The 26,975-nt window shown below is 42.0% G+C and overlaps 1 protein-coding gene across 1 annotated transcript in view; it reads left to right on the plus strand.

The window, feature by feature from the left end:
* Positions 1–6,619, plus strand: part of EXTL3 (exostosin like glycosyltransferase 3) — a 49,124-nt gene extending 42,505 nt beyond the window's left edge. Inside the window, exon 6 of the mRNA XM_072634811.1 lies at positions 5,679–6,619. Within this exon, the coding sequence (XP_072490912.1) occupies positions 5,679–5,888 (210 nt within the window). The 3' untranslated portion in view covers positions 5,889–6,619. The remainder of the gene's footprint in view (positions 1–5,678) is intronic.
* The last annotated feature ends 20,356 nt before the right edge of the window (positions 6,620–26,975 follow it).

Below are 26,975 nucleotides of genomic sequence, written 5' to 3' on the forward strand. Positions count from 1 at the left end.
GTATCAGTTGCTGCTCTTTTTTTTTAATGGGACACAATTCCTTCTATTAGCTTTTGCATCTACTTCCCCATGTGTTAGCTGGTTAACTTTGTAATTTGCCAGTGGACACTGAAATTCAGGTGATACTTTTGGTAGCTCCAGGCTTTCTCATTCATCAAGTATTATAAGTTCTGTCCTAGTTCAGTTTATTAGTGCCCCGTAGTAAATGAGAAGATATGGGAATCTCATGAAGTTTGCATTTCCAAGATAGGAGGGCCAAGCTAAGCCAATGTTTTCTAATACAAACAAATAAAAACACACACATATAATTGAATCTTAAGGCTGATGCTAAGCTAACAAATTATTTTTCATTTAACTATAAAGAGCACTGATTTGTAATTTTTTAAATTATTCTCTCCCTGTTGTGTTCATTAGCACTGCTGTTACTTCAGTGGTAGAACAGAATTTCTAGACAAGCAGAAGTTAAGTTCTCTGCATGGGTGAGACTCAGTGAGAAGAGACTGGGCTAAGTGCAGTTGGTTACTTAAAACTACATCCTTCTCTAAGCCTGAGAAGCCCCTTAACATGGTATAACACCAATATGATACCTACCTCTATGGATATGCATGCGTATCTCCAGGGTAAATTTGCAAAATATAAACTCTCTTCCTCAAAGACGAAACCAAGATACTTTTTAAAATGCCAGTTCCACCATAGTAACAACAGAGTTTGTACATATTACCAATAAAGAGAGCATGGCCATCCCCAAGCCTTCCCTCTAACAGGCCTCCCCACAAACAAGCTTCCTTAGGCAAAATCACTCCCTCTCGAACTCATGCTAGCTACTCTACTCTGCCTACTCTCTCAGTTCTGCCTCCCTCTCTCTTCCTGCTCCATCCCTTGGGCAAGCTTCTCCCACCATTGACTCCATGTGACTCAAACTGTAGTCTGGGCCACAGCTCAAAGCAGGTCGCATGGGTCTATTAAGGGGCAGAGAAGATCTTCATATTCCCCTACCATCACACGTGAGTGCTCTGACACCTCCCCCTTCTGTGGACTTCATTGTTCTCACCATGGCTTGCACCCCTAACCTTCCTTCTTGCTTTTTTTTTCCTCTGGTCAAATTTAGACTTTGGTTTCTGTTTTTGCAGCTCTGTATTGGTACATAGACTCAGGTTGATATCTATACACCTTGACAATTAGAACTATTCTGTACTTAGCTGTAATGTAAATGTATATACATATGTGTATCATGACCAAATCCATCAACTGCATCTTGTCTCATGGCCCCACACTTGTGACTGACATTTAGTTTCCTACTGTGTTACCAGAATCTTTACCTTGAAAAGTCATCATTTCAAAGTGCATTGGTAGACCTGAGGGAATAGTAGCATTTACTTTGTTTAGAGCCCAAGATCTTTATTGGGAAGATAACAAAATGGCTGGTTCAATAATGCTGCCCTTTGTTTTTTCCTTACATCGCTAATTCCTGGGCTTTGGCCATGATGTACACATGCTGTAGGGACATTTTGCTGATAGGTTAAAAGATAATGGCTCACCATGCTTTTCAGTAACATAATACCTTGGCTCAGGGCTTGGCCCAAAGTATTGACAGACATCATATGGATTTTTTTCTTGCTTTTTTTTTTTCTAAAAAAAGAATAATTTGTATTTCAGCCAATCATTTGAATATAAGAATCAAACAAATTAGGTTAACTTTCATCATTAGTATTAGTCCATATGAAAACTAAGATATCCAAAGAAATTTTAAGTATTTCAAATGAAAACAGCTTAGTTAAATAAGATAAGAATTCTTCTTTTTATGATTGCACGACAGTTGGGAAATCAGAAGGGGAAAAAGAAGAAAGGCTATTGAAGCATCACTATGACAATAAACATAGTCTAGTGAAGGAGCTTTCATCCAGCTGCTGCCACTGCTGAGTAATGGGCTAGAAATCAGCATAACCATTGAATCCCAAGATTTGTCATGCTCCATCCATGCCTGTTTGTCATCCACATCCACTGCATGGCTGTGGCAGCTGTGGGGGAACGTTAACTGGTGTGTGTAAAGTGTGCTCAAGTTTGCCTCCCAAGAGCCCCTGCAGGTGTAGGTTTATCCCATTGCAGACATGGAGAAACAGGTGAAAACAGGCCAAGCTGGGATTTGGTTCTAGGTCTTACCTGATTCCAAATCCAGGACTTCATCTACTCCTATCCCCCTACCACCCTCTGGGGTGATTCACAGCCCTCTTGGAGGACACATGATCGTAGATGTGCTACATCTTTAACTTTTCTGCTGTTTTGTATTTGCTTGGGCAGATTTTCCCTTCAAATAGGGCACAGATGTTCATAGCAGTTTGTTATATAAACATAGCTAGATGGTGCAGCAGACAAGAGCACTGGACCTGGAGTTAGGAAGACCTGAGTTCAGATCCAGCTCCAGACATTTAACCCCACCTATAAGATGGGGATCATAACAGCATTTACGTCCCAGGGTTGTCATAAGGATCATATGAGATAATGTTTGTAAAGCACGGTGCCTGCCACATAGCCCTAGATAAATGTTTATTCCTTCCTCCTTTCCTTAGCTTCATACGTTAGCCTATCTATCTCTCTGTTGAGAAATCTAGTTAATCCAGAAGAGGGGGGTTCTTGAGTCCTTCCAAGGATCCCTCACTTCTCTGGGATGGGTGCACTCCTCGCTGCTGTACATCACAGCCTGTGCTAGTTGATACCCTTTTGAGTTGTGGCTGAAAAAGTGCATCCTTCTGTAGCCATCATGGCGAAGAGGCCCCCTGGATTTTGGGAGGCTGGTCCTGTAATGACACCATCAGTTGCTGAGTGCATGCTTGAAGCCTTCCCACTTGGTCGAGATTGTACTCAGCTGTCATAGCCTCTGAGAACCGAGGGCGCCATTGAAGGAGAACTGGAGCACAGGAGATGCTTCTTATGAAAAAACTGAATTTATTTCTAAACCTTTTTCAGTTCTTCCAGGTAAATTGCGGGGGGGGCATCTAAAATCAGTACCTTTTTCAAACCAAGAGCCCCCCCAAATCACTTAATCTTTAGAACTTAGAATAACCTTAGAATCCATTTAGTCTATTTCTACTCCCCACTTTCATAGGCTCATAGATTTAGAGCTGGAAAGGACCTTAGAGGCCATCAGTTCCAACTCTTTCTTTTTACGGATAAAGAAATAGAGACTCAGGGAGGTGAACTAATTTTGCCCATGGTCACACATCTGGTTAGTGTTGGAACCTTGACAAGAACATTTAACGTCTTTAAACATTTTTAGACAATCTTTCCATTATAACAAAGTATAATATTCTTTCAATTTATAGGCCCCCAGATTAATTCTTTCAAGTTGTAGGATATTAATTTCCATTAACTCCTTTTAAAATATGTATACCATATCTTACAATCAAAACCTATTATAGAATTGTCTTGGAAAGCAAGCACAGGACTTGTCAGGAAACTGTGTCAGGAGACATAGCCTTGAGTGCCAGTTTGGACATTTAGTCAATCTGCGACCACAAGTAAGTCATCAGATCTCTCTTTCTCTATAATGGGGATGGTGTTGAAGAATGTACTTTGTAAGCCTTAAAACGCAAATACGTAAGTGTGAATGGTTGTTGCTATTGAGAAGGTATAATAATGCTTTCCTTGCAGTTTATAAAGTGCTTTTACATATATTATCTCATTTTTTTCTTCAGGACAACTTTGTGAGTTCACGTGCACTTGGTGCTCATGTGACTGCTTCCTTGTCGGCAGGGGGCAGATATTCTTAGATCCATTTTAAATATGAGGAGATTGAGTAGCTTACCTAAGGGATGTGCTTGTTTTTAACCAGATGATGACTTCCCTCCCCCGACGTGCTGGCCCTGCTGCAGGGAGTTTTAGTGAGTTGCTTCACATCGTGCTCCTAGTCAACGATGGCCCTGGAGCTGGAAGACGGTCCTTTCTCCTCTGACTTTAGGACCAGGGATCAGCTAGTGCTTGGCTTAGTTCCTCTTTTCACAATTCACCTTGCCTCAAAGTGATACAACTATATTCCTAAAATCACATGTTTTACAGCCAGGCTTTCTTTCTTCTCCTGCTTCTTTGTCCATTTTCCATTTTAGCTCCCACCATGGCTATGCTGCCAGTGGTACCCAATTGCATTGCTGTTACAATGGCTACCTTCATTAGCCTAATAGCTCCCTCCCCCCATTCAGGATAGAGGATCAGATGACCTCAGGCAGTAAGCCTAAAAAATATAGGATTGACTTGAGCAAGGAATTAGGCTGGTAGACTAGGGAAGAAAAGCATGATGGACTGATAATATCTTACTTGTCATTCTTTGGGTTTCTTACATAAACTAAGAATTTTACAAGCCATTGTTAAACTAAATAGCCTGACATTTCCCGGAAACTGTGTTCATCAATGATCCCAGAACCTCCAGGGAAAACTACTCATCTAAAGAGCTTTTTGTGTCTAGTGGGGTCATATGCATTGGATGGCTTCTTGCCTGTGGTCAGATGTTGGCTCTCCAGGAAGAGGACGTAAGACTAAGAGAGAGGCAGAGAGAGAAATGCAGGATGGCTGCATTGTGTGCTTGGTGCTGCTCTTATCTCAATGCTTGAGTTCCTTTTCTAATTGAGGAAGGAACTGCAGGGAAGCCAGTGAAAACACCCACAGCTCTTTGTTAGCTTGAACTGGAGCGTTCTTATGTAAGCTGCTAATGAGGCTGGAGCCGAACTCCTGGAAGGGGGTCTTCTCAAAAGGCCCACATGATGAGCACAGTCGATTTCTGAATCAGAAGTGAGCAACTGGATTTGGCCCCTTGGAGCCGGTCCTCAAGAAGGTGACCTTGAAAACGATGATGATGATGATGGCTTACATTTGTAGGACATTTTAGCTATGTGAGGATCAACTCTGGTGGTGCTTTGTAACTGAAAAGTGTCCTAAAAATGTAAGCCATTTTCACCCACAGAGGTGGCTTCTGCAGATGCTAATGCTAGATGAGTTAAGGAGAATGTTATCTTATGGATGAAGAAAGAAACTGAGGCTAGAGGCAGCGAAAAGAACGGTGAACAGCGAGGCAAGAGAGACTCAGCTTCTAATCCTGACTCTGATTTTTCTTAGCTGTATGACCTGGGACAAGTCACTTGGGCTCTCCAAAGTTACTCTCTCTGTGGAATAGGGGAATGATAATTGCAGCACCTCCCTCATGAGGTGTTTGGTGGGGAAGGAGCTTTGAAGGAAACCTTGCGGAAGGAGCTTTATCTGTAGGCAGGCTCCTTCTCTGCAGTTTATATTCCTAGCACATTGACTTGTGCAGGGCTACCCTGCCAGGATGTGTCAGAGGCAGACCTTGAACTCCTTGGAGTCCTCTCTACTGCATATGGGTAGGTTGGGGAACTATCTCCCTTGGATCAGCGCCTACTGTGTGCCAGGCACTGTGTTAAGCTGTCTTAGTAAGTGACTGACCCAGGACTCCAAGTCAGGATATCAGATTTGGAGCCCAGGGTTCTCTGTGTTATCTGTAGGCAGTGCCTGCCCACTGTGCATTATATGATTACATGATGGACTGTATCAGGTAGCTCCTGTTTAGTAACCCAGACACATGCAGGGTGGATTAAGGGCATTTTAAGAAAATCCTCAGTTAAGGGATAGGTGGTTTTAAACTGATGTCTGTGATCTTTTCTTTCTGTCACTAGGTGACATCCCGATGGACATTCCGATGCCCAGGCTGCCCCCAGGCGTTGTCCCATGATGACTCTCATTTCCACGAGCGGCACAAGTGTATCAACTTCTTTGTCAAGGTGTATGGCTACATGCCCCTGCTGTACACACAGTTTAGGGTGGACTCGGTGCTCTTCAAGACCCGCCTACCCCATGACAAGACCAAGTGTTTCAAGTTCATTTAGGGTCACGTTGGGGTTTGGCAATCAGATCGTGTGGAGAAAGGGATATGGCACCTGTGGGCCGGAGGGTTAGGAAGCCTTGAGGACATCCACCAGCTGGGTGGTCCAGGCTGGTCACTGCAGGAGCCGGGGGCCAGCAAGAGTGGAAGGGAATATCTGCCTTCTGTCTTGATGCCAGCTCTGCCCAGGCACACATGAATACTGGGCTGCTCCCTGCTAGAGCTTTGGTCAAGAGATTCCAGGGTTCCACCAACAAGATTTTCAGTAGCTTACACTAAGGACCATGGGGATTTGGGATAGTCACTCACTGAGTACATTAGCCCAGGACAACTGGTTTGTGGTTGTTATAATAATAATAACTGTTATTATTATTTAAAATGAAAGTGTTTCAGGTTTGCCTCCTAAGGCTTTTATATACATATATATATATATATATATATATACACATACATATATATATGTATGTTTGCACACACACACACATACACACACACACACACACACACATATATAGATACATCTTTGGGGACTGAATTTTTTGCCTGTCTCACTGCGTGAGAAGTTGCAGGCTTCATAGACCTCCTCTTCTTAACTTGGATGGAGTTGGTTCCTAACCTCGCATTGTCTCTCCCCACCTCAGGCATCTTCCCTCATTTCCTAGGGATGTCTGTGTTGAAACAAGTTAGGGAAGGGGATTTTCCTCCTCATAGCCCATGCCTGGGCCCATCCCCAGCCTCCGCTTCTCCTCCCTTCCGCTTTCGAAGCCAAGACTGGACCCAGGGAGGAGCAGTAGCCTGCAGCTCATTTGAGCTGGCCTTCCCAAACATCTTTCTCCTTCCTGCCTCAGCATCCAGAACCTCTTATCATTTGACTGTTGTCTGTGGCCTTCAGAATCACCTGCAGTCTTGCATTTTTGGATGAGAGAAAGGGAAAACTGGTCATTTCAGCTGCAAGGTGCATTTGGAGGGGTTTTTAAGGATGGCTTGACTAACCTGAGTAGCAGTCCTCCTTTCTATACCCCGGCTGGCCGGGGTGTCCCACATTGAGAAGTGGGACTAATACCCTGGTAAAATTGGTCTTCCTTTCCTTGAATGGATTCTTATTATCTGGCCTTAGGGCATTTAAATAATTTGCATTATGTAGACTCTGAAGGAGACCAAGCTGATTCCAGGGTCCATGTAACTTGGAAGGAACTTAAGAAAGAATGGGAAGAAACATTCTGGATCAGTTTGAGATCCCAAGGGCTGCCTTATAACTGACCTGATCTCCCCTCCTCTTCCTCAGGTTTTCCAAAGTAGTGATGTAGACCCACATTGCTACCACCAGCCCTCGAGTCCAGATCTGGGCTAAGCCTGAAATATACCAGTCTGAGTGGGTTGGGAGCTGGGCACAATTCCTTAGGGAGTCAGCTTACTCTCTAACACGATATCCGGACTTAAGCCACGTGGCCCACAGCAGCTAAACAGGAAGCTTAAATTTGGCTCAACCCTCCAGTCATGCACATGCCTTAAACTAGTCCCTCAGCCCTTGTCCCTTGTTTCTACTGAGTCCCTTCACCCCTGTCCATCTGTACTTGCTGTGACCTCCTGAAGTGTCTTCCTGAAACTGAGGTGTTCTCTCACTCTCTGTCTCCCATTTTCTCTCTTCCCTCCAGCTGCGGCCTCCCCCACCCAGGCTTTGCTGCCTTAATTTCAGGCAGCTCTTTTCAGAGGCAGCTGAGGACTAGTGCCTGTCACCCCGACAGGGATGCTCCTAGGATTTCAGCGCTTCCCTCCCAAGTCTGCCCCAGCTCCTCTTCTTGTCTTGCTTTTGCCATCTCGACAAAATCACATACCGACTTGGGGAGTCTTGTCTCAGCAGCCCAGCCAGGAGTGATGTCAGCTGCATAATCATTCTGTCCCAAACTCCCCAGTTCCTCTTTGCCTGGTTTCTTACTTTAATCCTTGTAGCAAAGGCCTTCCTTCCTTGGGAAAGCTGGAGAGTATGGCATTTTGAGTTCTGTGATATGTAACTGCTACTTCTTTCTTTTACATGTGAGGGGCTTGTGCACTGGTTTATAACACGGGAGGAATCACCTAGTCCATTGGGTTTACATTTAAGAGAGACATCCATTTTGACAGGTCACAAAATACCCTACCCAGAATTCATGGGCATCCCTAATAAGCCCAGGGCATAAGCTGCCATGAGAATTTTTGTTGTTGCCCTTTTTGCTGTGGAGGGGGAAGGGAGGATGGAATAGAAGGGATGGGGTAAGACAAATCAGAGGAAAGTCAAGGACAGACATGCAGATCCAAAAGGGTCGACGTCCATTCTGTTAACACGGTCCCATGTGCCAAGAGGAGAGACCTTCTGCCTAAACTGACAGATCAACTGGCATCTTGGATTGTTTCAGACCCCAAAGAATGATGTATCCTTTTGGAAAGGGAGAGGGGTCAAAGAAGTGTTAATTAGGATTAGAAACTCAGTGGCCCAGGTTTCATTTTCTCCTGGGGAAATCCCAGTGTCATTTGCATCTAGTCATGTATCCATCTTGCCTAAACAAAACAAGCATCTGGACCTTTCCTGGTATGAATTTCCTCAAGAAAGGGCACAGATGTGTCTTAACACCTGACCTGTGCTACAAGGTCCTAGAAACACCTTCAGTATTTCGTTGGCAAGTCTGCTTCTCACCCTATGTGAGTAACCCAACCTGGGCTGTGGTCATCCTTCCCAACCCCTCCTCCCCAAGTGCTCATGGTGCCATTCTGAGCTTTTGTTTCTCCTTGTAGTGATTCTCCATTCTATCTGGGCAGGATTTTATCCCGTGGACTACTCGCTGAGCCTCACACAGAGGAACAATTAAGGAGGGTGGTATGGTCCTTTTTCTGATCTGACTCCACATGACACTCATGGTACCACTGCTCAAGGAGCTGCTACTGGTTTAAAATGACTCTTTTAAAGGGAGAGGGGAGACCCCCTTTCCACACACACCCTTCCACAATCATGAGCACAATGATCCTATGTTGGATTTTGTAAGAGGACAAAATAAATGGAGAATTTAATTCAAGTAGCCTGGCAGTTGTGAGTGATTTGCCTCAGAAGAGAAAAAAGCTTGTCTCCCTTTTGGGGTCTGCCACAAGATGCAAGTCCTGAGAAGGTCAATGAATGACTGATTCTAGGTCACCAGTGAGAACAGAGCTGGGGACAAGGTGACAAACTGTTTTCAACTTACAACTCATCCTATTATGGTTCAGTTCTAAAAACTTGTAGGTCTGGCAGCAGGCAGCCATTAGGGAGGTGGGCAAAGTGGGCAAAGCAGCTGGGCTCATAAGCACTTGTGAGGCCAGGGTTATCCCTTGTGGACTGAGTGATCCCAGAAAAGCCCTTCTGTTCCTGGGGTCCCTGTTTTACTCAAATAAGAGTTTGGGGGCCCCTTTAAAGAGGTTGGTGTGTGTATGGAGACATAATGGTGTTTACCAACAGCCCAGTGGATTTTCGTCTTATTGATGTGGCCATTATGACCATGGCTGCATAAATGCACTTATTTACGTTGAGCTCCATTGTGTCTTTCCTGGTAATACCTACAGATCCCAGAATTCCTGTGGGACACTGGAGGCCAGGCATCAAGGCAAAAGAAGCTGAGCTAAAGACATTAATGATGTTATTTGTGAACGGGATTGGGGGGAAAAAGTTGAGAGTGAATAATGGGCGTGATACAATGGAGAGTGGAATGGATTTGGAGTCAGAGGCCTTGGGTTCAGATCATATCTCTGCTCCTTAATATCTATGACCTTCCTTTTACTTCTCTTGGACTCAGTTTCCTCATTGAAAAATTAAGGGTTGAACTAAGATGACCATCCAGCTCTGAATATATGATCTTGTAATTCTCTGGACAGGGCTTTTAGAAGCAAACTTTTCGCGTTTCCCACCACCTTTCATCCAGAAAGCATAAATCCTAGTGGCAAATCTTGCTCACTTCTTGGTCAAAGTCAGCGCCTCCCATGGCTTTGACTAAGTCAATTTAAATCAGATAAAAATGTCGAACAACTTAGGGCCAAGAGCAGATCCCTGGGGTTCTCTGCTAGAAAATTTCCAAGTTGACAGAGACCTCACAAGTGTATAAAGTGAATAATAAACATGGTGACAGAGAGTCTGTTGCAAAGATTCCAATTTGACATGTTTGGTCTTCATTTTTGAAGGTGATCAGTGACATCATGGGGTGATAACATGTGTGAGTTGGGTTGAAGTGAAAGTTACATAAAGTTGTCAGCCTCACTCTCTTCCTGAGTCATTGAGGTCCAGGAGCAAGACAGAAGTTAAGATGACTGGTGATAGCTTGGGATGCAGTGAATGATGACCTTGGTGTCTTTCATGTCTGGCCAAGTTCTAAGTGCTCCTAGCACCTGTTTTAGTCACCTTCGTGGCCATTGGAACAAATTGTTCTCATCCACCCCTTCCACCAGCGTTAGTTTTTATGTGTTTGGGGTAGACGTCTCTCTGACTCACTGAAGGAGCCTGTCAGTTACCCTCAAACTGGATTAGCTTATCTGCCTCAGTTTTATTCATAGAGGTCTCAATTTTACGTATAGAAATAAGAGTTTGGGGGCACATTTAAAGAGGTTAGTAGGTATGTGGAGACACAATGGTGTTTAGAAATGGCCTGCTGGCTTTTACTGGGGTGTGGCCTCTGCACATGCTACAACTTCTTGCAGCCACAGATGAGAGTTGAGTGGCAGGTGGACACCAAAGGTAGATGAGCAGTCTGCCCATACCAGAGGTGCTAGTCCTTAAACACCCCATACACCCCCAGTTTGATATAGATACCACCGAGGCCACTGTTTGTCATATTGTTGGTATTGGGAACAAACATTTACTAAGTGTTATTATGTGACAGGGAAGATGAAGGGAATAAGTTATTTATTATACCTGCTATGTGCCAGGCCTTATGTAAGCACTTTACAAGTATTTGATTCTCACAGTAACTTGGCTATTATTTACAAATAAGGAAACTGAGGCAGATAGGTTAAGTGATGTGCTCAGGGTCACACAGCTAGTTTTTGAGGCTGGATTTGAACTTGTCTTCCTGACTCTAGACCCAACACTCTATGCACTGCTCCAGCTAGCTGCATGAGATTGACAAATGCTTTACTGAAATCTAAGTATATGTCTACACCACTGCACTGATCTACCAGCCTCAGGGGATAGAGTGCTGGGCCTGGAGTTACGAAGACCTGAGTTCAAATTGGGCCTCAGACCCTTACTAGCTGTGTGACCCTGGGCAAATCACTCAACGTTTGCTTTAATTCACTTGAGAAGAAAATGGAAAACCACTCCAATATCTTTGACAAGAAAACCCCATGGACAGCATTGGTGTGGTATGCATGGTCCATAGGATCACAAAGAGCTGGAAATGACTGACTGACTGAACAGTCCGATAGTCCTGTCAAAAAAAAAAAAAAAAAAGAAATGAGGCTTGCCTTGTGTGACAGAGCATAAGCTCTTCTCATCATAGCCACAAGATGCCAGGATCAGCACAAGCCAAGATGATGCATGGAACAGGACTTTGAGGACCCACAGAAGGGCAAATTTGATTCTTTGGATTAGGATCTCTAATTCACTCTGGATTACCCATGCTTTATGTATTATATGGCTAAGACAGGGATCATCCAATCTCTGCCTTCACTCAGAAGAATTTCAACAGTATTGACTATCATTGGAACAACCATGTGATATTGTGCCCACAGTCTTATTACATGCTTACTTCATCTTTGTGTGACATGCTGTAATGCTGCGGATCCTACTGATTTTATTCCTTATTGATTCCATATAAGACCATTGACAGACCAGGATCCTTTGGGGTCCAAATGGTATAGTACAGTTTGTGTGTCTGTGCTGGGGATGACAAACACCCCATTCCTACTTTTGTTAAAGAAGGGAATTCACCTTCACATATTATGGTCTTGATTATTACCTATTTACTGGGTCAGGTTCATCTAAAAAAACAGGATGAATTTCAGTAGGGTCAGTTGCAAAATGATAAAAATTGTAGGTTTCTGGAAAATAGTTGACAGGATGTGGGAAAGCCTGATTACACAGAAGTATATAGAAGGCAAGGAGTCATAGATGACCATAAGAGAAATAGGCTATCAAGAAAATGCCATTTGTGTGCAGGACAGGTAATCCTCTAGATTGGGATATTTGCTCTAGGTCAGGGAGTTCCCACATTACAACTCATTTTCTTCTGAGATCTATTGAGTGCTTCTCTGCTGGTTCAAAGCAGAGTCTCTACGGTGAAATGATACTTCTTTCTTATAGTGATAAACCAGAATTCACTGTCCTGCTGTCTATATTAACTAGTTAATATACATTTGTCCCCTAGTTACCCAACTAGTTCTAGGGATTATGGATTCCCAAAATTACCTTTAAATTCTCATGTCAGGCAAATTAGATGTAGGGAAACAGGACACAGAAGCCAACTTTACCCTGATTAAGTCTCTGTGAGGTTGCTTTCTTCTTTAGTATTTCACAACTGACCCTATTTCTGTCTCTATCAATAACACTGTATCCGAAAGGGGAAAACTTTTATAAATGAATGAATGAGAAAAAAACACTGAGGATCCAAACAGAAACATAAGATAGTCCCAGCTCTCATGTTGTAATGAAGGAGACAACATGTGGGAAGTTTCAGCAGTGACTCAGATTGCAATGTCCCATACTCCTTAGGGCACGCCCACAAAGCAGGTGGTGATGTCCTCTAATGTCCTTTCCACTGATAAAATCATATCAGTTTTTGATGTTGAATTAAGAGTGCTAAGGACTTTGGGGGCAATAACTTTTTTCCTTCCTAGATCTTCATTAGCTTAGTTGTAGCACCTGCAGGGTCAGCAGTTGGGCTGCATCTCCACAGGGGCTGCTTCATGGGATGATGGCTAGAGGCTGTGTGCTGGAAGCATTGCTATTCCCAAGATCTGGCTTCAGGATCCTTGGATGTCTCCATTGAGATGAGGGGAGATGGTAGACAAGGAGGGTTGGTAGTGTGGCCTGGCCCAGGGTGCCTTTCCTGTCTTATGACTGGCAGTTAGTTGGTTTTTTTGGGGGGTGGACTAGCCCCTTTTCCATAGGAGTTGCTTCCTCTGATAGCTATGAAAACTGGACTGGGAGTAAGATCAGTAGTCTGGGGCAGGGGTGGGGAGACTCAATACCATGGTTCTAGTGCATATAGTTGCTGCTGGTGGTGATAAGATAGGCCTCATCTCTACAGCAATATCTCCCTTCAGTGATAGCTGTAGGGGCTGGATTGGGGGACTCTGCTATTTCCAAGGTTCTTGAGTTCAGGGTCCTGGGTTGTCTCTGTCAGGGTCTGAATGGAGATGGGGGCCATACTTGCCTGGTACATGCTGCTTTCCATCTTTCAGGGTAGATGAGATATATTTGGGATATTTCTAGCATGGATGAGAAAGTAATCTCTCTATTTCCATGTTTTAGTTTTCTAAGAGTCAATGAAGGAATGAACAAGGAAGTAAATGGGATAGAAAACAAGCTTTCTGAGAACAGATAAGGTCGGGGATACCACCTGACATTCATGTCTTTAAGGTTCACAAACTGCTTTACAACATTTATTATTTCAGTTGAATCTTACAACAGAGCTGTGAAGCAGGTACCAGAGGTGGTACTGTCCCCATTTGACAGATGAGGAAACTGACTCAGACTAAATTCACAGTAAGCATTGGAGGCAGGATTTCAATGTCTTCCTGACTCCCAGGAAAACATTCTACATACCAGGCAGTGCTGCCTTTGAAAGGTCCCTTTCAGCTCTAAATTATGATTTCGTGAAGTCTTGTAGTAACCATCTTCAAATATTTCAAGGATAGTCATATGACAGGATGGTTCTCCTTGATCTCAGAGGTCAGAACTAGTGTGTGTGTGTGTGCGCGTGTGTGTGTGTGTGTGTGTGTGTGTGTATCCTTTGTTGCCGAAGACCATGCCATCAGAGAAATAACAACATGACTTGCACTTGACTTTGTTTTGAGTGAGGGAGGGCTGTGCAGGTCACCAGCCTCACTTCTCTTCCAGAGCCATCTGAATCCAGTGACCAGATATTCATCAGGATAGCTGGAGATGACCCAGGATGAGGCAACTGGGGTTAAGTGATTTGCCCAAGGTCACACAGCTAGTGAGTGTTAAGTGTCTGAGGTGAGATTTGAACTCAGGTCCTCCTGACTCCTGCACTGGTGCTCTATCCACTGCACCACCTAGCTGCCCCAGTCAGAACTAATACCGAAGGGTGGAAGAGTGAGGCAGCTTAAAATATAAAAAGTGTTTGTAATGCCACAGGCTGCCTTAGTGGGTAGTGAGTTTCACTCTGGATTCCAAGCCCAGAGAATGCGATAAGAGAAGGCTGAAAAATGGAAGGAGATGTTGGAGGAATAGCGAGTAGTCTGGCTGGGACACAGGGAATGTGAAAGGGAATATGAGATGAGGTTGGAAAGGTAAATTAGGCCAGACTTTAGAAAGAATCAAACACCAAGCTCATTAAACTCATCTGTATTTGGTAGTCAGTGGGAGCCCTTAAAGGTTTGGGGAGAAGGGAGTAATGCATTAAGAACTGAGAATTAGGAGAGATTCAAACCCATGATATTCATATATGTAGTGGGCTAGAAAACTCTAAGTGAAGCAGAAATTATCACAAGTCTGGTGAAGAAGTCCTTGTGTCAGGGGGAGATTTGGTTTGACCTCTGCACTTGGCTCTTGCCAAATGCAAAGAAAATTTTGATACTTGGGACATTGGTTGGGTTAAGAAAATTGGGGTCGGAGCTTAGTGAGAAGGATTTACTAATCTAATAAATGAAGGTTTGGGCCAGATGACCCTTAAGGCTCTGCTTGGACATAGTGGCTATATCCTGGGTAAGTCTCAGACTTATGAAAGGTTCAGATAAAATTATTTTGGGGCCTTGGAAAGTAGCAGTCAATTCAATGAAACATTTAGTAAAGGCCCACATATATGCCAACTTTAGACACCAGAGCAAAGATAACATTGTATGCCCTTAATTTCAATTAAGTGAGCAATTTTATGAAAAAACCTACTATGTGCCCGGCACTCTTTACACTGGGGATTCAAAGAGATTAACAAAACTGACTGACTGCCCGTAAGGAGCTTACTTACATTCTCTTCAGGAAATAAGGCTTTTCAGTAAACCAGGAAATGAAATACACAAAGTAATTGGCTTTTGGGAAGAAACACTAATGATTGGGGGGATCAGAAAAGGCCTCATGGGAAGGTGGCCTTTAGGTTCTAAGAGGTGGAGTTGGGGAGAGACAGAGCAACAGTCCATGCGAAATCAAGGAAATGAGAGATGACACAGTTTGCCAGAGGAGGTCATGGCCAACTAGGCCAGTTTGGTCCCATCTCCCTGTGCAGGGGATGAACCTGGGCAGTAGTTCTACTTTAACTATATCTCCCACTTCTAGCTTAGATAGTCACACGCCTTAAGGCAGAGCTAAATTTGGAGTTCCTCCCTCGGTTCCTGCTGCAAAGTCTGACATTTCTTTGATGACTTTTGGGCTCTAGAGCAGCAAAGGGGAATGTTCTTGGAAAACAAAGGAAACTGGGTTGCTCTGGGCCCACACACAGGGTTCTGCTCTCTGATGCCCCCTAGTGCCAGTCTTCAGAGGAATGAATTCAGTGCTTTTGCACTGAGTATCAGACACCACCTCCTGGGGGGTTCTTCCCCATCCAAACCAAGAAAGTTTAGATAAGCAGCTAAACCAGAGTTCAGAAAGGAGGAGGCAGTACTTTCCTCTCCTTCCCAAACCCCACTTGGGCTGGCAACCTTTCCCACCATTTTAGAAGATTATTTCTTGTTTTTTAATTACACCCAACTCTCCCCTGCTCCAGTCCCTTTAAAATCTAAGGGAATCTGTCTCCCTGTTCCTTCCTTCTGACCTTGTGAAGAAAATAGATCCTCAGGCAGCCTCCAGAAATACTAGTTATATTCAGTAAGATGCTGCAGACTATCCCTTCTCTCCCACTCTGCTCAATGTAGCAGAAATCATAATAGCAATGGTATTATAAGCATTGTCTGTGTGTTATCTGATTCTCAAAATAATGTTAAGCCTGAAGAAGACTTAAGGGGGACAAGAGCATTGTCATTAAATACTGGAGAAAGGAAACATCTGTTCTGCTTGAACAGAGAAGGTAGCAGTAGCAACAGAGTAGATGTTGAAAAGAGGGACATTTCAGCATGATATTGGGGGACAGGGGTGGTAACTAATAATTACAGCTACTCCAAAGCTGAATAAATTGGTTATGAAGGTAGTGGGTTCCCCATAACTGGAAGTATTTTAGGCAAAAGCTAACTATATGCTTGAATATGTTGTAGAAGACAGTCTTGTCTAGGCTTGGGTTGGAATGCATGGTCTCTAGTGCCTTCTGACTTGAGATTCTGCGACAATGATTAAGAGAGCCAGATGGGATGATTCTTAAGGACAAATAGCTAACTTAGACCCATAGAGCTGACTATGGGATACTGATGGAGGGAGTGTAACCAGTAGGATGCTGAGTGAATTATTTGTATATTTACAAAATCAAAGTGCTTTTCCTGGGCTTGGGCTGAACAAGAATTCAATTCACCAGTCAACAGCCCTGATTGCTTCCATCTGAAAACATTTGCTCCAAGAGCCTGGGACACCCTTCTCCTGGGGACATCAAATCAATTCACATCCAGCTTTCAGTTCAAATGCCACTTTACGTCCTTGAAATCTACCCCAAGTTTGGAAGGGTCTCTCATCCCTTTTTGCCTCTTATGCATTGACTGTATTTAAATTTATATTTTATCTCTATAAAGATGAAGGCAGGGGCCTATATTAATTATCTTGATAACTCCCCCATACAGTAGTGATTTAAAAAAACATTTATTGAAAAATGAGTCAAGTGTTTTTTTCTATTTAAATAAATCCCAAATCCAGGTTTTATTCATCCCTTCTCCACCTTGAAAGATTTTTGAATCACAATAACACTCAAGCTAAAAATAATCCTATTTTTTTTTTCTGAGTGAAGAGGAGGGAGACAATTACCAAGCTGAGCAATACTTATTTCTTTTATCTATTTTAAATCATCTGCAAACTGAGCTATTACAAATACAATACTCCACTGGCTACTAATCTTTTTGCAAGGGATACCTTTTGATTTTTCTGAGACCTTGAGAGAGATTAGTTAGGGGGATGGAGAGGCAATGAAAACAGAAATTGGGAGCTACGATTTGATTGTAGGGAAGCAGGTTTTGGCTAACAATGACAAAAACAATTCCTAACATACTGGACCAAAAATGGAATGGATTGCCTCCTGCAGATAGTGACTTCCACAATACTGGAAATCTTTCAGGTCCAAATAGAATTCATGATTTGGGTTAAAGATTTCAGTAGGTATCCTCTGAGGGCCATCTCTCAACATTCCCCTCTGAACAACTTTGAAATAATACCTCAACACACTCAGAAGTCAAGTAACTGGCTGGGAAAATGCCCAGAAAAGGGGGGAAAAAATAAGACCATAGAAGGTTACTTTCTTGGTGAACAGATATGTCCCCCCTTCCTTTCAGATGAGGAAGAATAATGCTTACCATCAGGGAAAGACATAGAAATCAAGGCTTCTGTATCCCAAACATCCAAAATAAATATTCAGTGGGCTCAGGCCATGGAAGAGCTCAAAAAGGATTTTGAAAATCAAGTTAGAGAGGTGGAAGAAAAACTGGGAAGAGCAATGAGAGAGATGCAAGAAAATCATGAAAAGCAGGTCAACACCTTGCTAAAGGAGACCCAAAAAAATGCTGAAGAAAATAACACCTTGAAAAATAGGCTAACTCAATTGGCAAAAGAGGTTCAAAAAGCCAATGAGGAGAAGAATGCTTTCAAAAGCAGAATTAGCAAAATGGAAAAAGAGGTTCAAAAGCTCACTGAAGAAAATAGTTCTTTCAAAATTAGAATGGAACAGATGGAGGCTAATGACTTTATGAGAAACCAAGAAATCTCAAAACAAAACCAAAGGAATGAAAAAATGGAAGATAATGTGAAATATCTCATTGGAAAAACAACTGACCTGGAAAACAGATCCAGGAGAGACAGTTTAAAAATTATGGGACTACCTGAAAGCCATGATCAAAAAAAAAGAGCCTAGACATCATCTTTCATGAAATTATCAAGGAAAACTGCCCTGATATTCTAGAACCAGAGGGTAAAATAAATATTGAAAGAATCCACTGATCACCTCCTGAAAGAGATCTGAAAAGAGAAACTCCTCAGGATAGTGTAGCCAAATTCCAGAGTTCCCAGGTCAAGGAGAAAATATTGCAAGCAGCCAAAAAGAAACAATTTGAGTATTGTGGAAATACAGTCAGGATAACACAAGATCTAGCAGCTTCTACATTAAGATATCAAAGGGCTTGGAATATGATATTCCAAAAGTCAAAGGGACTAGGATTAAAACCAAAAATCACCTACCCAGCAAAACTGAGTATAATACTTCAGGGGAAAAAATGGTCTTTCAATGAAATTGGGGACTTTCAAGCATTCTTGATGAAAAGACCAGAGCTGAAAAGAAAATTTGACTTTCAAACACAAGAATGAAGAGAAGCATGAAAAGGTAAACAGCAAAGAGAAGTCATAAGGGACTTACTAAAGTTGAACTGTTTACATTCCTACATGGAAAGACAATATTTGTAACTCTTGAAACTTTTCAGTATCTGGGTAGTGGGTGGGATTACACACACACACACACACACACACGCACGCACGCACGCACGCACGCATACACAGCAGAGTGTGAGTTGAACAGGATGGGATCATATCTTTAAAAAATGAAATTAAGTGGTGAGAGAGAAATATATTGGGAGGAGAAAGGGAGAAATGGAATGGGGCAAATTATCTCTCATAAAAGAGGCAAGCAAAAGACTTATTAGTGGAGGGAAAAAGAGGGGAGGTGAGAGAAAAACATGAAGTTTACTCTCATCACATTCCACTAAAGGAAGGAATAAAATGCACACTCATTTTGGTATGAAAACCTATCTTACAATACAGGAAAGTGGGGGAGAAGGGGATAAGCAGGGTGGGGGGGATGATGTAAGGGAGGGCAATGGGAGGAGGGAGCAATTTGAAGTCAACACTCTTAGGGAGGGACAGGATCAAAAGAGAGAATAGAAGCAATGGGAGGCAGGATAGGATGAAGGGTAATATAGTTAGTCTTACACAACATGACTATTATGGAAGTCATTTGCAAAACTACACAGATATGGCCTATATTGAATTGCTTGCCTTCCAAAGGGAATGGGTGGGGAGGGAGGGAAGAAGAGAAGTTGGAACTCAAAGTTTTAGGAACAACTGTTGAGTTCTGTTCTTGCTACTAGGAAATAAGAAATACAGGCAAAGGGGTATAGAAAGTTATCTGGCCCTACAGGACAAAAGAGAGGATGGGGACAAGGGAAGGGAGGGATGATAGAAGAGAGGGCAGATTGGTGATAGGGGCAATTAGAATGCTCAGTGTTTTGGGGTGGGGGGAGGGGAGAAGTGGGAAGAAAATTTGGAACCCAAAATTTTGTGAAAATGAATGTTAAAAGTTAAATAAATAAATTTTTTAAAAAAGAAATAATACCTGAAATCAAATTTTGGAGTGGCAGAGTCAATAAAAAGGTCAGGGGCAGACATTTTCCTGGACTAAGACACATAGGAGGTCCACAAGAGAGGTCTGCAACACTGGATTGGGCACCAGAACATGGTAAGAGCACCAATGGTGGGCATTAGAGGTGGCCTCAGTGGCGGCAGCAGCAATTTCGGAAGCTCTCAGCCCAGAGATGATAAGGGGATCAGACAACTGGTCAGAAAGAGATTATAGGAGACCTTTTGCTGGCACTAGGTGCAGCTGGTGCTTATTGGGGACTCTATTGCCCATTAGCAGTTCTGGGTTGTGGTTCCAGGACACAGAGGAGTGTTGTGATCAGTCATGAGGGAAGAGGGGCCCCAGTCACAATTCCAGGGCCAAGAGGAGCACTACCACTTGTGGCTGCAGGGGAGCAGACACCTTTCCTGGGTAAAGACCAGAGCACAGACCAGGAGAGGAGTGAACACTCCTCTCCCAGGAAAACATCACCTTGGAAGCACTAAAAACTTACATACCCCCAGAACTAGTATATAAAAGCCTGAAGGTTGGCACAGTACCTCCCCATTCCAGGAGAACAAAGCCCAACTTTAGAATAAAGTTCAGAGTGAAGAAATAGACTGGAAAAATGAATAAATAACAACAACAACAACCACAAAAAGAACTTGACCATAAAAAGCTACTATGGTGGCAGGGAAGACCAAGAGTAAACTTGGAAGAAGACAACAATGTGAAAGCAGCTATAAGTAAAGCCTCAAAGAAAAAGGTTAACTAGACCCAAGTCCAATGAGAATTACTGGAAGAGTTAAAGAATGAGATAAGAGTAGTAGAGGAAAAACTGAGAAAAAAATGAGAGTAATGTAAGAAAATTATGAAAAGAGAATTAATAGCTTGGTTAAAAGAGGCACAGAAAACACTGAAGAAAATATCACCTTAAAAAACAGAATTGGCCTAATAGTAAAAAAGGCACAAAAATTCACTGAAAAAAAGAACTCCTTAGAAAGCAGAATTGGGTAAATGAAAGCTAATGACTCCATGAGGCTTCAAAAACAATACAACAAAGTCAATAGAACTTAAAAAAGTAGAAGAAAATGTGAAATACCTCAGTGGAAAAAAACAACTGATCTAGAAAACGGATCCAGGAGAGATAACATAAAAATATTGGACTACCTGAATGCTATGATAAAAAAAAAAAGCCTAGACATTAAATTTCAAGAAATTATCAAGGAAAAGTGCCCCAATATCTTAGGTCCAGAGGGTCAAATAGAAATGGAAAGAATCCACTAATCACCTCTTGAAAAAAATTCCAAAATGAAGACTCCCAAGAATATTGTAGCCAAATTCCAGAGCTCCCAGGTTAAGGAGAAAATATTGCAAGCAGACAGAAAGAAACAATTCAAATGTCATGGAGCAATAGTTAGGATCACACAAGATTTAGCAGCTTCCATGTTACTGGAGTAGAGGGCATAGAATATGATATTTTGAAAGGCAAAGGCGCTAGGATTACAACCAAGAATAACCTACCCCAGAAAACCTGAATATAATCTTTCAGAGAAAAAACAGATATTTAATGAAATAGAGAACTTCCAAGCATTCCTGATGAAAAGATCAGAGGTAAATAGAACATTTGACATTCCAGCACAAGATTCAAGAGACGCTTAAGAAGGTGTAAGAGTAAACACGAAAGAGTAATCATAAAGGACTCAATGGAGTTAAACTGTTTACATTCCTATATGGGAAGAGGATCATTATGAGGGCATTTAGGAGTCTGCATGGGCAGAGGGCATGAATGTGAGTCTATTATATTGGGATGATCTCCAAAAAGGGCTGAGAAAGAGGGATGTACTAGGAAAAGGTGAAAGGGAGAGAGGTAAAGTAGGGCAAATTTTCTCACATAAAGGAGACATGTAAGAAAGAACTTTTATAGTGTGGGGGTAAATGGGGGGCGGCAAATGCTTGAACTTCATTCTCAATGGAACTGGTCCAAAGAGGAAAGGATATACTAACATACATACATACACACACATATATACACCTACATGTGTATATATTGTGTGTATTCACATATACATATACACACACAGAGTTGGGTATAGAAATCTCTCACACCCAATAGGGAGATAATAGTGGAAACAGATAAGAGACACTGGGAAGGGGGAGATTATAAGGGTGTATTGAGAGAGGCAGTGGTTGGAAGACACATTTTTGAGGACAGACAGGATAAAAAGAGAGAGAGAAGGAAAAACAGAAGAAAATGGGATGGAAGGAAATGCAGTTAGATATCATAATGGTAAATGTGAATGGGATGAGCTAACCCATAGAACAGAAGCAAATAGCAGAATGGGTTAGAAACCAGAATTCAACAATACATTGTGTACAAGAGACACACGTGGGAAAGACACACAGAGTTGAAATGAAGGGCTGGAGCACAGTCTGTTACGTTTCAGTGGAAGTGAAGAGGGTAAAAATCATGATGACAGACAAAGCAAAATTAGTTCTAACTGAAAGAGATCATCGGGGAACTACATTTTGCTAAAAGGTACCATACCCAAATGATATAGTATAAAAAAATTTTAAACCAAGTTTCTCTGATAAAAGCCTCATTTCTCAAATATATAGGGGACTGAATCGAATTTATAAAAATGAGCCATTTCAAATTATAAATGGTCAAAGGATATGAATATGCAATTTTCAGAAGAAGAAATCAAAGTTATCTGTATTTATATGAAAAAGTGTTCCAAATCACTACTGATTAAAGACAAATTAAAAGAACTGTAAGGTACCACCTCACACTTTTGAGAAATGACAAATGCCAGAAGGAATGAGAGAAAATAGGCACATTAATGAACTGCTGGTGGAGTAGTGAACTGATGCAACCAATCTGGAGAACAATCTGGAAGTAGGCCCAAAGGGCTATGACACTGTGCATACATTTTGATCCTGCAATACTACTACTAGGTTTGTGCGTGAAAGATCAAAGAAAAAGGAGAAGTACCTGTGTGTACAAAAATACAGCTGCTTTTTGTGGTGGCAAAGAATTGGAAATTGAAGGGATACTCATCAACTGGGGAATGGCTGAACAAGTTGTGACAGCATGTGACGGTGATGGAGCATTGCTGTGCTGTGAGAAATGAGGGAGGTGGTTTCAGAAAAAAACACAGCAAGCCTTGTATAAACTGAAGCAAAGTAAAGTGAGGAGAATTGGGAGATCATTATGCGCAGGAACAGCGATCAGCTGTGAAAGACTTGGCTACTCTGATCAATTCTGATCAAGAGAATTCCAAAGGACTCATGATATAGGACAGTCCAACCTCCAGGAAGAGCTGATGAACTCTGAGTGCAAACTGAAATAGATTTTCATCATATTATTTTTTCATTGCAATATGCTAATATGAAACGTTTTGCATGATTTCACATGTATAATTGATATCTTATTGTTGGCCCTCCCAGTGGGTGGGGAAGGGGGGGGGAGGGAGAGAATCTGCAACTTAAAATTTAAAAAGAATGTTAAAAATAAATTAAAAAAAATTTTTTTTCCCTATACACACACACACACTCTAATACTTACACTATTTAATTTGGATTTTGTAATCCATAAAGCTTTATGAGATATTACGTTGGGGAGAGGGAGGCTTCTGTTACAGTCTTAAGGATGAATATTTTTGCAAAATTTTATTCTTAAGACCTAAGTTCTCATGCAGACACAGTTCAGGTATAGGAACTTTTCAAACAATCAACAAGCGTTTATTAAGTGCCTACTATGTTCCAGACACTGTGCCAGGCGCTGGGGAAACCACGGCAAAAGCAAAAGTTATTGCTTTCAAGGAATTTCCATTCCATTAGGGGCTGGAGGTGGGGAGACAACACGTTTATAGAAAAGTAGACACAAAATATAGAAAGAGGAGGAGGGAACTGGTACCTGGGATGGGAGGGGGTAGGGATCTGGATATGACTCCTATAGGAGGTGCCACTTGAGCAGAGCTTTGAAGGAAGCTAGGGATCCTTGGAAGTAAGGAGGGCATATATCTCAGGCTTGGGGGACAGTTTGGGGAAGGGCACCAAGATACTAGGTGGAATGCCTTGTATAGGGAATAGCAAGTAAGTTATTTTGGTGGGATTATAGAGTGTGAAAAGGGAAGCATTTGGCAGCTATGTAGAGGCTGGGTTGAAGAGGTGAGAAATTAGAGGAAGCAAAATTGCGAGACTATTTCAATATTCTAAGTGAGATTGAGGAAAGCTTGAACTAGGGTGGGGGCTGTGTGAAAGAAGCGACTTGGTAGCTGATTGGAGATAGAAGTTGAAGGTCAGTGAAATCAAGGATGAAGCTGAGCTTTTGAACCTAAGTGACTGAATGAGGACATTGGTAGAAACAGGGAAGTTAGGAAGAAAGGTGGGTTTTGAGGTTTTGAGGAAAAGGTAATGTGCTTTGTTTTAGATATACTGAATCACCTCTGTAGGGAAGCTAGATGGCATAGTAGATGGAGTACTGGGCCCGGATGCAGGAAGACTCCTCTTTCGAAATTCAAATTTGGCCTCAGACACTTAGTAGCTGTGTGATTGTGGGCAAGCCATTTAACCTTGTTTGCCTCAGTTTCCTCATCTGTCAAATGAGCTAGAGAAGGAAATGGCAAACTACTCCAGCATCTTTGCCAAGAAAACCCCAAATGGTGTCACTAAGAGTTGGACACGCCTGAAAAATGACTGAACAACAACCAAACGGTCTGTCTAATGGGAAATTAGGCTACTAAACGATGGTATCCCTTCCTCCCCACCTCCTCTTCAGTCCCAGCTCATATATACATAAAGCTGTACAGCTTATAATTGTGAAATAGATAGTACATTTACAGAGAAGGAAATAGGTCCAAAGAAGTTAAATGACTTGTCCATTACTATAAGGCTAGGAAGTAGCAGATTGGGCAGTTCTCTAATAGGTCATTGGTGAGGCAAGTCTAGAGCACAGGAGACCCTAGGCCTGACTATATAGATCTAAGAGTGATCTACTTAGAGAAGATGGTCGAATTCATGGGAGAATATGAAATTACAAAATATGTACAGGGGAGATGGTTTAGAATAGAGCTTTGGAGGACGTCCAGTTAGGGTTGGGACAGGGATGATGATCGTGAAAGAGAATGAGGGGAGGCAGATAGGTAGGAAAACTGAGAAAGTTGCTATGGAAACTCAGAGACATATATCTAGGAGGAGAGGGAGATCAACTAAGTGTCAAATGCTGCAGAGGGGGTAAGGAAGATGGGACATGAGAATGGGTCATTGTGTTTGGCAACTGGTAACTCTGGAGAGAGAAGTTTCAATTGAGTGATGAGGCATGAAGTCAAATTGCAGGGAGTTGAGAAAAGTTTGAACAAGTACACACAGTGTTTCTTAGTTTGGCTACGAAAGGGAGGAACAATAAGTATAGAATAATGGTAGCTTGAGGGGATGGCCAGATAAAATGAAGGTTTTTGTTTTTTAAAGCATAGGGGAATCTAGAGTTTGCAGGTATCTGGTAAGGAGCCAGCACACAGGGAAAGAGTGAAGATAAAAAGAGAGAGTAGATGATTTGGGGGCAATCTGCTCGAGGGGGTAAGGAGGGGATGGGATCAAGAGTGCAAATAGAGGTGTTGGCAAGAAGGGCTCCCCAAATACTGGAGCAAGGACTATTTGGTAAAAGATTGTTGGAAAAACTGGAGAGCAGGAGGAAAGCATTTTAGACCAAACCTCACAACAAATGGATATGACATAGGTATAAAAGGTCACATCATAAACGCAGTAAAGAAAAAGGAAGAAATTATCAGATCCATGGATAGCAGAAAAGTTCATAATCAAATAAGGGACAGAAAGGATCACAGAAGGTAGGTAATTTTGATTAACTAAAATTTAAAAGGTTTTGCAAAAACCAAAACCAGCATAGCTAATATTAGAAGAGAAACAATTAACTGGGAAAAATCTTTGCATCAAGTTTCTCTGTTAAAGGTCTCATTTCCAAGATATGTAAGGACCTGATTCAAATTTATAAGACTAAGAGACATTCCCCAATTGATTAATGGATTAAGGATATAAATAGGCAGTTTTTAAGCAAAGAAAGTCAGGTCATTTATAGATATATGAAAAAATGTCCCAAATCTCTAATAATTACAGAAATGCAAATTAAGGTAATTTTGGGCTTTCATTTCATATCCATCAATTTGGCAAAGATCATAAAAAAAATAATGAATGTTGAGGGACATGTGGGAAAACAGACACATTAATGCACCATTGGAGTCTGAATGGGTCCAACCATTCTGGAAAGCAGTTTAGAATTAGATCCTCAAAGTTACCAAACAGTGCATGCCCTTTGACCCAGCTATACTAGTGCTCGGCTTATATTCCAAAGAGATCAGAGAAGGAGGAAAAGGTCTCATATAGATAAAAACATTTATAGCAGCAATTTTTGTGCTGGCAAAAAACTGTTAGCTGTCATAGGGGTGCTCATCAATTAGGGAATGGTTGAACAAATTGTGGCAAAGAAAAGTATGGGAATACTATTACGTTTTAAGAAATGAGGAAAATGTTTTCAGAGACACTGAAAGACTTGTATGAACTGATGCATGACGGAATGAGCAGAACTGGAGGAACACTTTATACCATGACATTATGAAAAGGAATAATTTTGAAAAAGTTCAGAATTTGGTCAACCATAATTCCAAAGGCCTATTAAAGAATGCTGCCCACCTCATGACAGACTATTATGCAGAACAAGACATGACTCTTTGGGCAATTTGTTTTGCATGACTGTGTTCATGTGATTGCAGGCACCCTTCTTTCTCCCTTACTTGATAATTGGTAACATTAAAAAAAAAGGTGTCTCTTCAGAAATTGGAGTAAAGGACAGAATGGAGGATGTTGTCAAGAGGTTTTCAGATGCATAGCAGGAGTGAATGGGATCATGGTTCAGTAGGAGAAGGGGTCCTTTGCTGAGATGGTGTTTGAGAGAGTGATGTGGGAAGACTTGAAGAGAGGTTTGAACAGACTATGATAAATGCTAGAGACTAAAGTAGGAAAGTGTTAAGAGGGCTGCCTTGCGGCAATAGAGACCCATTTTGTAGGGGATCCAGTTGGAAGGTTTATGTGATTTCCTCTAGGAATGTTTAGTAGCATGTCAGTAGCAATGGAGGTGGTAGATGATGGATGGTGGAGGGTGGGGGGAACCCAGGGTTAGCATTTGGCAAGGCATGAATTGTGCTAGGTCCAGAAAAGGACTCAGGAGTAGGGGACAGTGCAAATTTGATTATAGGTTTAAGAAGAGGAAAGGAAGGAATTGGAACCAGAGTAGAAATGAGGACTGGGGGAGCACTAAGAAACAGAGGGATTGGAAGTTACAGTTACGATGAAGAATGGCCAGTGAGGTACACAGAGAAATGGGATTATAAGAGGATAGAGGAATTTTCATCTTCTTGACCATGGAAGTGGAACACTTGTGGTGAGATCAAAGG

Source organism: Notamacropus eugenii, chromosome 1, assembly GCF_028372415.1.
Source record: "Notamacropus eugenii isolate mMacEug1 chromosome 1, mMacEug1.pri_v2, whole genome shotgun sequence".
NCBI classification, from domain to species: domain Eukaryota; kingdom Metazoa; phylum Chordata; class Mammalia; order Diprotodontia; family Macropodidae; genus Notamacropus; species Notamacropus eugenii.